This window comes from Macaca nemestrina, chromosome 2 (genome assembly GCF_043159975.1).
Source record: "Macaca nemestrina isolate mMacNem1 chromosome 2, mMacNem.hap1, whole genome shotgun sequence".
Classification (NCBI taxonomy): domain Eukaryota; kingdom Metazoa; phylum Chordata; class Mammalia; order Primates; family Cercopithecidae; genus Macaca; species Macaca nemestrina.
The window spans coordinates 37,791,765-37,804,151 of NC_092126.1; the positions used below are offsets into that span (position 1 = coordinate 37,791,765).

The window sequence follows — 12,387 nt, forward strand, 5'->3', positions numbered from 1 at the left end:
TATTTCATCCCAGAGAGCACACATCAGCCCCACCCCCGCCTGCCTTTGTCAGAGGAGGAGTAAAGAGCCTTCTCACTTTATGACCCTCCTGGATAGTTACAATTTGGGGTGAGCTCACCAGCTGCTGGATGCCCGTAAAAGGATAATTGATAGTTCTGCCCCATCCTTCACCTCCATTTGTGTGTAGCATTTGCCAGTGCTGCCATGTTTGTGCATTCTGCTCAGAGAAGGTTCAGTCCTCTCCATGACTCACGTGGTATTGGGGAGAAATTATGCATTTAGTAGTTTCTATGATGCCCAGTAGCATGGCATAAAGACCTCTTCCCAGTTACTGCTGACCACTCTCTAGGAGAGACCCATCTCCTTGTAATTCAGGATATCCCAGAGTGAATCCCTGTGGATATTAACTTACTGTGCATAACTTTATGCAATTTTAACAGAATACACTCCTGCAGGGAACCAATTTTTTTCCAGGTCCTTTTCTCCTCTGTCATCATTCTCATTTCCCTCATACCCTGCCCCACTGAGGCTGACTCTTCAGTGCTAAAAGAGCTGGCATGGAGGTCAAATTGTTTCAAAAGTAAGGAATATGTTAAGGTAAGATTTATGCCATGTAACTGGCAATGTTTCTCTTAGTCACTTGAAATACTTGAAGCAGGGCGAAACTTGGGTTACAAAATGGCAACAAAACATGAAAAGAAGAACCAGAAGTTCTTTATTCTTCCTTTATTTTTTTCTCTCCCTCCCTCCTTCCTCTCTCCCTCCTCTTCTTCCCTCAGGCTTTTACTGAATACTTCTTATTTGCTGGATGTGGAGTTCCAGAGGCGAATAAACAGACTCAGAGGTCTGACAGATTTAGTGGGAAAAAATCAGGCCAGTAACGGTTAATTATTCCACACCATCCACACAGGCATGTATTATGCAAAGTGTGGGGCCAGCACAGAGCAGCATCCAGCTTGCTGTTCTAGGAGGGGCTGGGCATGTCAGGAAGGCTCTGCAAAGAATGACCTCTGGCCTGAGTCTTCAAGGATAAACACTAGTAGAAAAAGTAAGTTTTCATGAGGCATGTGAGAGAATGAGATAGTGACAGAGAGGAAAACTAAATGATTTAAGAAGGATAATGAATATGACCTCCCAGCAGTGGACATGCTGTGCTGGACAGCCTGCGGTAGCTTGCAAGAGCCAATTATGCACATCTGTTTCTAGCCCCATGTTCAGTGACATCATTTTAGTAGCTTGACATCGCCATAGTAGAAGTATTTACACCGTGGGAATGGGCAAATGCTACAAATCCTGAGCCTGCCCTCTATTTGTCCCTCTGTTCCTTCCTTCCTTCCTTCTTTCTTTCTCTTTCTTTCTCTCTTTCTCTCTTTTTTTCTCTCTCTTTCTTTCTTTCTCTTTCTCTCTCTCTCTCTCCCTTTCTTTCTCTTTTTTTTTTTTTTTTTTGAGACGGAGTCTCACTCTGTCGCCCAGGCTGGAGTGCAGTGGCGTGATCTCCACTCCCTGCAAGCTCCACCACCTCCCAGGTTCACGCCATTCTCTTGCCTTAGCCTCCTGAGAAGCTGGGACTACAGGCGCCCACCACCATGCCCGGCTAATTTTTTTTTGTATTTTTAGTAGAGATGGGGTTTCACCATGTTTGCCAGGATGGTCTCGATCTCCTGACCTCGTGATCCACCCGCCTCAGCCTCCCAAAGTGCTGGGATTACAGGCGTGAGTCACCACGCCCAGCCCTTTCTTTCTTCTTGACAGCAATCATAATGGGAGTATTTACACTATGGGAATTGGCAAATGCTACAAATCATGAGCCCCTCCCTCCCTCCCTCCCTCCCTCCCTCCCTTCCTTCCTTCCTTCCTCCCTCCCTCCATCCCTCCCTCCCTTCTTTCCTTCCTTCCTTCCTTCTTTTCTTTCTCTCTTTCTCTCTTTCTTTCTTTCTCTCTTTCTTTCTTTCTCTTTCTCTTTCTCTTTCTCTCTTTCTTCCTTTGTTTCTTCTTGACATCAATCATAGTGGGAGTGTTTACACTATGGGAATTGGCAAATGCTACAAATCATGAGCCCCTTCCTTCCTTTCTTCCTTCGTTCCTTCCTTCCTTCCTTCCTCCCTCCCTTCCTTCTTTCCTTCCTCCCTCCCTTCCTTCCTTCTTTCCTTCCTCCCTCCCTCCCTCCCTTCCTTTCCTCCCTGCCTCCCTCCCTTCTTCCTTCCTTCCTGGAGAGCTGGTAGTTGAACACTTATAAGCACACCCCCACCCTCCAGACTGTGTAAAGTTATTTCAAAGAGGTTGCAGAAGAACCACCCTGCACCTACTAAATATAGAGCCAGAGGAGAAGGCTATGTTTGTTGCAGGAGGGATTATGTTTAGAGTTCAGAAAGAACTTTATTCAATAAACTTTGTTTCTGTGTATGTGACTGGAGGGGGCGGGGGATGCTGGAAAAATACACTCAATGCCTAACAAGTCCTGCCATGCAGGGGTTATTGTCTAAAGTGCAGACATTCAGTGCCACTCAGTGAGAGGAAGGCAGTGATTGAGAGCTCAGAGGAGGGCTCTGAGAATGTGTAGCCCTGGAGATGGGAGAGAAGGCTTGATGGCAGGAGAGGACTCAGGGAAGAGGGAACAAAGTGGCCCCTGAGGTTGTGAAGGCTTTGGATGGACTGACATTGTATGTCACATCCTGAGAACAAGGGGAAAGAAAGTTGCTGGGGAGGGATTTCCTGTGGTTAAGTATTGAACACTAAATCTGGAGAATCAGGCCAAGATCTAGAGATCCAGAGGCTGCTATATGAATTTTATCCCATAGAAAATAGGTTTCATAGCAGGGTGGGTGAAAGGACCAACGTTCTAGTGAGCCGAATCCTATAAATGCTCTGCTTGGATTGGACTGGAAGAGGGGGATGGGAAAGAATGGGTAAAACCTTGGAGGTTGTGGGGTTTTGTTTAGATGGTACAGAGAGGCTTTGAGATGGTTGATGCTAGGATCGAGGCTGCATTTAAGTGACTAAACTTATCCAAACTGGGGTATACCCAAATGAATGTGATGAATGGAGTGACCAGTGGGCTTGGTGCCTGGAGTTGATGGGGAGTGGTAGCATGGAGGCTGTGATCAGAAATGAGGGGCCTCAGGTTAAGGGAGAGGAAGGCTGCCTGGCACCCAGGGTGTGGGGAGTGGCAGTTGTGCATGTGAGTGAAGACCCATGGAGGACAATTAAGAAACTGTGAGGCTGAAGAGTTGCATCAACTGCCAAAGTTTCTCCTAAAGTTGTTGCAAATGTTGATCAAAGAAATAAAAATATAATAATTGTGAGCCAGGTGTGATGCCACCCAAGAAGACAATAATAAATCATTAATTATTAAGTAATCATTTGTTTAATGTCCATCTTTCCTCACAAGGCTCAAAGTTCTGTGGGAGCAAAGGAGTGTATGTGTTTTGTTGGTCTGGTACCTGCCTAGTGCATGGCTCAATTAAATATTTGTTATATATGGCAAATGAAAGTAGGTTCTTGGTGGGAGAACATGGCAGTGTTAAAAATCTGGAGAACTAGATAGTGTTTGGGAGAATGAAGAGAGACTGGAGAGGTGGCATGAGATCATGAATCATCTGATGCTCTGAAAGTGGCCCAGTGGAGTGAAGGAAAGCTGACCCTTCCTCTTCTCACTGCAGATAATGAGAGTAATTGAAGTATCTTTACAGAGGGCAGCAGGTTACCTTGATATGTTCAGAGAATATCAGCTTATTGTTACCATGAGTCTGACTATCAGACGTCATCTCATAGGTCAACTCCAATGTATTGGTTAATTCTGGTCAGTTTGATCAGTAGACTTGCCCAGAACATGAGTCAGGGCTCTACAGCTTGAATGGCACTCCTGAGTTGTGCAGTGTGAAACCCGTATAACTGTATGCAACAGCCTAAGCATGACTACGTAGGTAAAGGTGTCACCAGAAGTTGTTGCCAGAAGAAGACATGCCATTTGTATTTTCATTAATAAATACGTTCTCCTCTGACTCTAGCAGCTATTGATTCAACATTTCCAGGAATGGATGATTGTCTGGAAGAAGGAAGCCTGCAGTGAAAGGGCTGTGTGAGAATAGCTGGGATGAGGGAATGTGTGATATGTGTGGATGGGGATGGAGTCATCTGTGAGGCCAACAAAGGCCCAGGTTTCCTTGGAGATGATTTGGCAGAAAGGTCACTAGCAAGTTTGAGAGTCCTGGGGTCGTTCAGCGTGCAGATAGGCAGCATGAGGGTAGCTCCACGTTGAATAGGAGTTACGGCAAGAAGCATTTCTAGGAGAGGAAATCATAGACATGTCTTCAGGAACATAGTCAAAGTAGCTAGCATCTCTTGAACACTCACCATGTGTCTGACAGTACTCTACATCCTTCACAAGCATGTGTCTCATTTAACTCTCTTATTACTCTGTGAGTTAGAGCATATGTATGTGTACACATGTATATTTTCTTGCAACTAGTAAGGAAATCAACATTCAGAGGATAGCTTGCCGAAGGTTGTGCTGCCAGTTAAGTTTATGGTAGAGCTAGAATTTAAACCCAGCTAGAGCTGATCTAGATCCGGAGAATGTAACCCTCACATGAATGTAACCCTTGGGCTGTTGCATATAGTTACAGAGTGGCTAGTTGCTGTGGAAAAGAGCGGCTCAGTATACAGAGGCATTGCTTCTGATGGCAGTTTGGAATACCCATTGCTTCGGTCTAGCAGTTTGGAATACTCAAGCCTCTTTGTTGGGAATTGTGATACTGTGCTAGAATTCATTATTACTCTATTGTGATGCTACAAAGACTGTCCCACATGCCCTGGAGACAGCATGGTCCTCATAGAATACCTTGGTCCTGTCTTGTGGTTCTCTTCTTCTAAGTGTGATCAATTATCAGCATTAGGAAGTACAACAAGGACTGAGACATTTAGCATCTTTAATTATAAGTGCTTGCTTATGAAAATAAGCTAATTACATATAAAATATAGATGTACGTATGTGTGTGAAGATATATACACACATATGTGATATATAGGTATGCAGTTGTCTAACAACTATAAAAACTTACAAGAAAAGAGAAAACCATTTTCCCTCCCTCCCTGGATATTAGGTATTGTGAATACCATGGCTGTCAAGCAGGTTCCATCTCATGTGTCAACTCAGAGGTCTGGTGATGAGTATCTGAGGAGCTCTGGTGAAAGGCTGACGATGGTTGTGATCAACTAATAATGTCTGTCCTCTGTGCAGGGTCAGGAAGTGGTGGAGTGTGTACCATGGTTCTGCTCTCCCTGGTTTAGCCATAACTCATTTATCTTGCACAGGCTAGTGTGTTAAAACTTGCTTGAAATCATGCTTTAAAACCTAGTTTAAATGTATTCTTTAAAAATTCCATTTCTGGTGTAAGCTTGAATTAGTAACTAGTAGCTCCGCTTTCCTTTTTTTTCCCCCAAGGCAGTTTTTGACTTCAGAATGCTGCTTTTTTAAAAAAAGTGCAATTCTGTGTAGATTTGAGCTGTGCACAACCAGCAGCTACTGCTTGAAATATCTGCTGGTAGGTGAATGTTTCGTTTTCAAAAATTGAGAATTCTTTTCTTCTGATTTTACATATAATATTGAGGCATTTAATGCTGCTGAACCACTTTTTCTCTCTTCCTCATTTTGTCAAGGAAGGTAGGAAAGAGGAATTGGCAAGGAGCTGAAACTTGTACGGAATAATTTCAGCAGCTCTCTGGGAGGAAACGCATAGGAACTGGTTAAATTACCCTCAGCTGACAGACTTGAGGGCCAGGTTCTCAAACAGATGAAGCAGGCATTAGAATCACGTGGAGGCTGCTAAAACCCAGGTCACAGGCCCCACCTACTGAGCTTCTGATGCTGTGGGTCTAGGTGGGTTTTGGAAAAGTGCATTTTCTAACAAGTTCCTAGGTGATACTGATGCTACTGGTCAAGAACCACAGTTCGAGAACCACTGCTGAGCCCTTCGGCCACTAGACTGGCCTACAGCTGGATCTGGGTCCTAACCAAATAGATGTTTGGCTATAGGAGAGGACCCAATGTCAGCCACAAAGATATGTGCCAATCAAAGTCCAGTCGGACCAAAATTAGGCTGGCCGCATTTACTGTCAGTAAAGAATGTGTGTGAAAAGAATCAACCACAACCACTCCCCAGCACAATCGTTACCTTTAAGTGTCTGTCTTAAATATAATGTTAATTCTTGAATTGCTAGAAATATTTTCTAGGTATTATGAATTTTTATTAAAAATGAAAACGTTATGGCCATGATTTGGAGCTCATGTAAAAGGAAGCTCTTTAGAGTTCAGATGATGGCGAATCGAAGTAGCATAGACATCAAGTCCTGGCCCTAATTGCAGGAAAATTATCAAAAAGCAAAAATAGTTTCTTGTAGATACTATATTAAACTGAAGTCAAAGATCACAGGCAACAGCAATTTCTTAGATTGTAAGTGACACACAATCTTGATTTCCTGTTTGTTATTAATAATAGCAATACGCCCATTGACTCCCACCTCTTTATAAGGCTGTAGGCTGTGGTGTGCTCAAGGGCCAGAAGCCCAGACTTTAGCATCCTAGGCTTACCTGAAGACACCCTCCATGCTCAGGCACCTGGCAGGGAAACTTCACCATGTCCCCTGGCAGAAAGCTCTGATGTGTCTTAGATCAGTCACCATAAGTCTCAAAAGGCTACCGAAACCTACTTTTCCTCTCTTTTCTCTTCCGGTGAGACCCCCCGCTCTGCACTCTCCCTGCCGACTACCTACTTCTGTTTTGTCTTTTTAAAACAGGACTGGCCTGGTGGCTCATGCCTGTAATCCCAGCACTTTGGGAGGCTGAGGCAGGCAGATCACCCAAGGTCCAGAGTTCAAGACCAGCCTGGTCAACATGGAGAAACCCTGTCTCTACTAAAAATACAAAAATTAGGAGTGGTGGCGCAAGCCTGTAATCCCAGCTACTTGGGAGGCTGAGGCAGGAGAATCACTTGAACCCGGGAAGTGGAGGTGACAGTGAGCCAAGATCACATCACTGTACTCCAGCCTGGGCAACAGAGCGAGACTGTCTAAAAAATAAATAAATAAAGGCCAGGCATGATGGTTCACACCTGTAATCCCAGGATTTTGGGGGCCTGAGGTGGGCAGATCACGAGGTCAGGAGTTCAAGACCAGCCTGGCCAACATCGTGAACCGCCGTCTCTACTAAAAATGTAAAAATTAATCGGGCGTGGTGGTGGGAGGCTGAGGCAGGAGAATTGCTTGAACCTGGAAGGCTGAGATTGCAGTGAGTCGAGATCATGCCACTGCAATCCAGCCTGGGCGACACAGCAAGTCTCTGTCTCAAAAAATAAATAAATAAATAAATAAATAACCACCCACAAGTGTTTCAAACGGTTTGTAGTTTACAAAGCACTTTCTCCTAGACTTCTCCCAACACCCTGTTAGTAAGGCAAGACAGTTGGTCACTTCTTTTTATTGTATAGCAATGAGAAAGCTAAGTTCTGGAGAAATGAAGGGCCTGCCAACATCCAATGTCTCAGGTGTGGTTTGGGTATAGACATGGAGCTTCTTCCTCCACTCACTACCAATTTTCCCCCCAGCTGCACTCAGGGCGCTACTTAATTACAGGGGAGAACATAATCTCCTAGTGAGGATTAGATATTAAGTGACATCCTTTGTAGTTGGTGCTTTGAAAACCTCCCAGCTTGGAGAATATGAAGACATTTCTTTGCCAGACAGAAAAGGAGTTCTTTTTATAGAATTTCCATTCTTTAAGTCACTGCAGAGCAGATTTCTGAGAGCAGTGACACCATGACCACGAAGGTAACCAATCACAGAGTCCACCATGCCCTACCCAAAGAAGGCATGTTTCTATTTTATAATTTTTAAAAACTGTATGAGTTTTTAGACTTGAAGACCAGTCACACAGATTAAAAATTAAATAACATTTCCCAATTAGGAAAGTAGTTTGATTCATACTGTCCTATACATCTTCATTGATTTCTTCCTTCCTTCTTTTCTTCTTTCTCTCCTCTCACATTTATTAAGTCCACACTATGTGCCAGGCCCTGTGCAGTATGAGGCAGCCTATATGTGTGCTTTGCTTTCAAAAGTATTCAGAAGTACAGAGATAAATTTCAGGAATGCCATGGCTTTTGGCAGTTCACTAATTCATTTGAAAAGTGCTTGGATGGTTTAAGCCTATGGTTTTCAGCCTGAGCGGCATGTCAGTATCACTGGGCAGCCAGGCCTGGCTTCATGGACCTGTGACCGGTGCATTGCACAGGGCCTGATGTTCAGAAGGACCTGCACTTGGTTTATTTCTCTGTGGTTGGTCACATTTTTGAACAAGGAGTCCTGCACTTTTACTTGGCACCATGCTCTGCAAATTATGTAGCCAATCCTTTGGGCAGCTTTTAAATATGTCAATGTGCAGGCTGTACCCAGACCAATTCGTCAGAATCTCTGAGGTAAGGCCCAGGCCTCTGGACTCTGTAAGTCTCTTCAGGTGATTCCAGTGGGCAGCCAGCTTTGAGAACCACTGAGGTAGAACAGAACTTCTCAACTGGAGTCTTCTTGTGTGTTGTGGAGGACATCAGATTTACTTGGAGCACTTTTCCAAACTCCACACGTTGATATATAGAAACTGATAAATACACTGACTTCCAAATATTCTGATGCCACCCAGCTCCCAGGCAGGAGGCTTACATAAAGGACATCTGCCTATGAAACAGTATCACTTCTTTTGCTCTCACCTGGATATTGAGTTGCTGTGATAGTCACTCTATATGACTTGTTTGGACCTGCATATTTGGGGCATGATAGTCCCTGAACTATAACTTCATATCTATGTAGCTTTATTCCCCATGGCCCTGCTAACTGAAACATAGCTATCTAGAGGCAGTATGGCAGGAAGAGATGGGTATGGACAACAACCCTGGCTGTGACTCCCACCTGTGTGATTGGGACATGTTTTCCTAGTGCCTCAGTTTCCTTATTATTTAAATGGCCATAGTAATACCTACCTCCCAGGAGTGTTGTGAAGATTGAATAAGTCATACAAAGTGCCTAGCACAGTTCCTGGCACATAGTAGGTGGTTAATAAATACATGTTTGTGTACTGTCTCCTCCACAAAGAAATATTAACACATCTTTACCCTCAACTATCAACTCTGGCTTTTTTCTAAAAGAAAATAGAGCCCATTATTATGGCAACAAGGAAGAAATAGTAACTAATATTCTTCCATTAGTATACTTATCAAATATGTAATTTGTGTTAATTTAGCTCATAGTTATATATATATAGCATACATATATGCTATATATGCTACGAATCTACATGCATACATATATACGTTACATATATACATGCATACATATATCTAGACACATATATACATACATCCACATATATATACACACACTTATATACACACACATGTATGTGACAGGTCTGTATTGTCTAGTACTTTTCTTTAAATTTTACTCATTTTAAATACTAAATAAGCTATTGTAGTGTTTGTCTATGGAAGATGATGCTGCAGTAAATATATTTTTAACATACAAATTTACTGGTACTTCTACTTCTGGATAAAGCAGAGATAAGAATCTTCAGCAGTTCGTAACCCAAGAGTGAGCAAGGCAAAAGCCAAACATATAATAATAAATATGATACAACAACTTTTACTGGCATGTCTGCTATGTGCCAAGCACCACAGTGGAGTGGATGTGCAAGCTACAAACATGCATGAGACTTGGTCTGACCTCCAGCAGTTCACCAAAAGAGCATATGATTCAATGTGAAAACCAGTGTTGCAGCCAGGTGCAGTGGTGCATACCTGTAGTCCCACCTACTCAGGAGGCTGAGGCAAGATGATTGCTTAGCCCAGGAGCTCACATATAGCATGAGCAACATAGTGAGACCCCGTCTCAAAAAAAAAAAAAAAAAATAGAGGAAGGAAGGAAGGAAAGGAGGGAGAGAGGGAGGGAGGGAGATGGGAGGGAGAGAGAGAGGGAGGAAGGATGGGAGGAACGAAAAAGAACAGCCCCCCAAAACAAATAGTGTTATAAATGATATTTATCTGAGTGTTAGGTCCATGTTGAAATCTTCCTAATGGTGCTTAACCAACCTCTACTCCAGCCCCAGTTTCTATCAAGTTCTGTTGACTCTGGAGCAGTTTTTCATAATAGTCCTTTCATACAGCTTCCTTCCAATCTTTTTTTTGCAGCAAGAAAACAAAAGGAACTCTCAAATGAATCACAGGAGCAATGTTAACTTGCCTTTCTAATATGGCGAGTAATTTCTCTGATTGCTCAGTTTGCTCCAACATTTTCTTCCAGAATCGGAAAGTGAGAGAGAAAGTTTTCCCAGCAGAAAGCCATGTTTCTTTTGCTGCTCTTACAAGTAGACACTTAACTGCTTCACATGAAAGAATTGGAAGTTACCAAGCCAAATTAAATAATAAAATAACTTTTGAAAGCATGTTAAACAGGATTCAACAGTTTTTTTTTTTTTAAGGCAGCTATGAAGTAGTGTCACCATAATTGTTTTTACTGTTGGTGACTTTACTGTAAAAATGTTTCAATGTTGTGGCATGCACGGAGGTGTGCAGCTCATGCCTGTTTAGAGAAATAACTTGCTATTCATCTGCCAAAAGTGCAGTTAGCTGATAGCCTCCAGCTGCAGCCCCTTCAGGGTCGACCCCGGCTTTCCTGCAGAGGCCCAGCTCTTCCCAGCAGCCCCCAGCCAGTGACTGAGCATGGCAGGGATGTGAGGGCCGGGCTGCTTCTGCAGTAAGAACTCTGCTCTGGCTCTCCCTTTTGGGTTAGCTGGGATTTCATCAGGTCTGCGTGGTGATCTTGGGCTGTCTGCCCAATCCTGCTTCCTCTCACTTTTGTCTTTCACAAGTGAACCTCTTCCCTTCCTAACTCCTCAGTGTCTGTTTTCTGGGGCACTCAGTAAACACAAATGCTCTCCCAGCAGTGTAGGAACATAAACAGTATACATCTCATTCAGAGGGCCAAGGTATCTGAACATGTCCCCTATCCCCTGAACGTTCTTGCACCAGGATCTGCTCAAAATGAATCATGATCCTGCCAAAGTGAAACTGACTCTTTCATTTCTATTATTCAGCTGGGACACAATGGAAAAATTAAATGTGGGGAGAAACAAACTCATATATATTCTGAAATTCCACTTTAGTTACCCAAACTCTTTCTAAGTATCAAGGTAAGGCATGTACTTTAGTAATCCTTTTGTGTTTGCCATGAACTGGTCACAGCCAAAACAATATAGTTACAATGAGAGAAGACTGTTTCAATTCCCGCCACTTTAATCACAATTCCACTTGGAGCACCATTGTTCTCCATTAGATGCCTTCCCTCTTGGTTCCACAGACTGAGAAGGAAGAGGATATTAATGGCATTTTTGCTGTTGCAGGGGAGTTTGGAGAAGTGTACAAGGGGCGTTTGAAACTGCCAGGCAAGAGGGAAATCTATGTGGCCATCAAGACCCTGAAGGCAGGGTACTCGGAGAAGCAGCGTCGGGACTTCCTGAGTGAGGCAAGCATCATGGGCCAGTTCGACCATCCCAACATCATTCGCCTGGAGGGTGTGGTCACCAAGAGTCGGCCTGTCATGATCATCACAGAGTTCATGGAGAATGGTGCATTGGATTCTTTCCTCAGGGTAAGAGCAACTCAGGGGTTTGATGACGCACTTGGATGCAGGCGAATGGTGGCTGGGGAGAGGGGTTCCATGAGTACAACCTACCATTCAGGAATCGCCTGATCCAGTGTGAATGGGCATTGGAGATGTTAGCAGAGATTTGTTGCTGAAAGAAGAGAACAAAACAGTGCTTGTGGGATCCTCAGGAGGAGGATGGCATGGAGTAGGGCATTGACAAATGCTTGTTGGATGAATAAAATGAATAGAGAGGGGCAAAGAATGGCCATTGGCATCTGCATGAATCACAGAGATTGAAGAGACTTTTGGCTGCTGTATAGCCCTGTGTGATTCATGCAGACAGCCGTGGCCATCTCTGCCTTTCACCAGCACAGCCACCCTCCCAGACTGCTCTGCATTTACAGGTTCATTTACAAGGCTGTGTCACAAGCATCCATGGGTATTTCTGTGGTTGGTGAAGATTCCCAACCAACTTGCAGCAGAAGTAGGGAGTTGCTGAAGGCCTTTGGCTGGGAGACCTGTAAAAGATCATTGTCAGAATATGCCCAAAGTAGAGCCAGGCCCACAGTGAAACCGTTTTCATTTCCATAGGCTATCACTGAGCACCTAGATGAAGGGTGAGTGAGAATGGCCATGATGCTGATATCTGGGGAGTGGAAGCTGATAGCTTCAGCCAGGAAGCAGAAACTGAGAGCAGAGGGT

At 43.8% G+C, this 12,387-nt stretch overlaps 1 protein-coding gene across 7 annotated transcripts in view; it reads left to right on the top strand.

The window, feature by feature from the left end:
• Positions 1-12,387, top strand: part of LOC105469899 (EPH receptor B1) — a 448,737-nt gene that overhangs the window by 377,266 nt on the left and 59,084 nt on the right. For all 7 annotated transcript variants that reach the window (XM_011721495.3, XM_071090949.1, XM_071090948.1 and 4 more), the window contains one exon: positions 11,441-11,688. In XM_011721495.3, the coding sequence (XP_011719797.1) occupies positions 11,441-11,688 (248 nt within the window). The remainder of the gene's footprint in view (positions 1-11,440; positions 11,689-12,387) is intronic.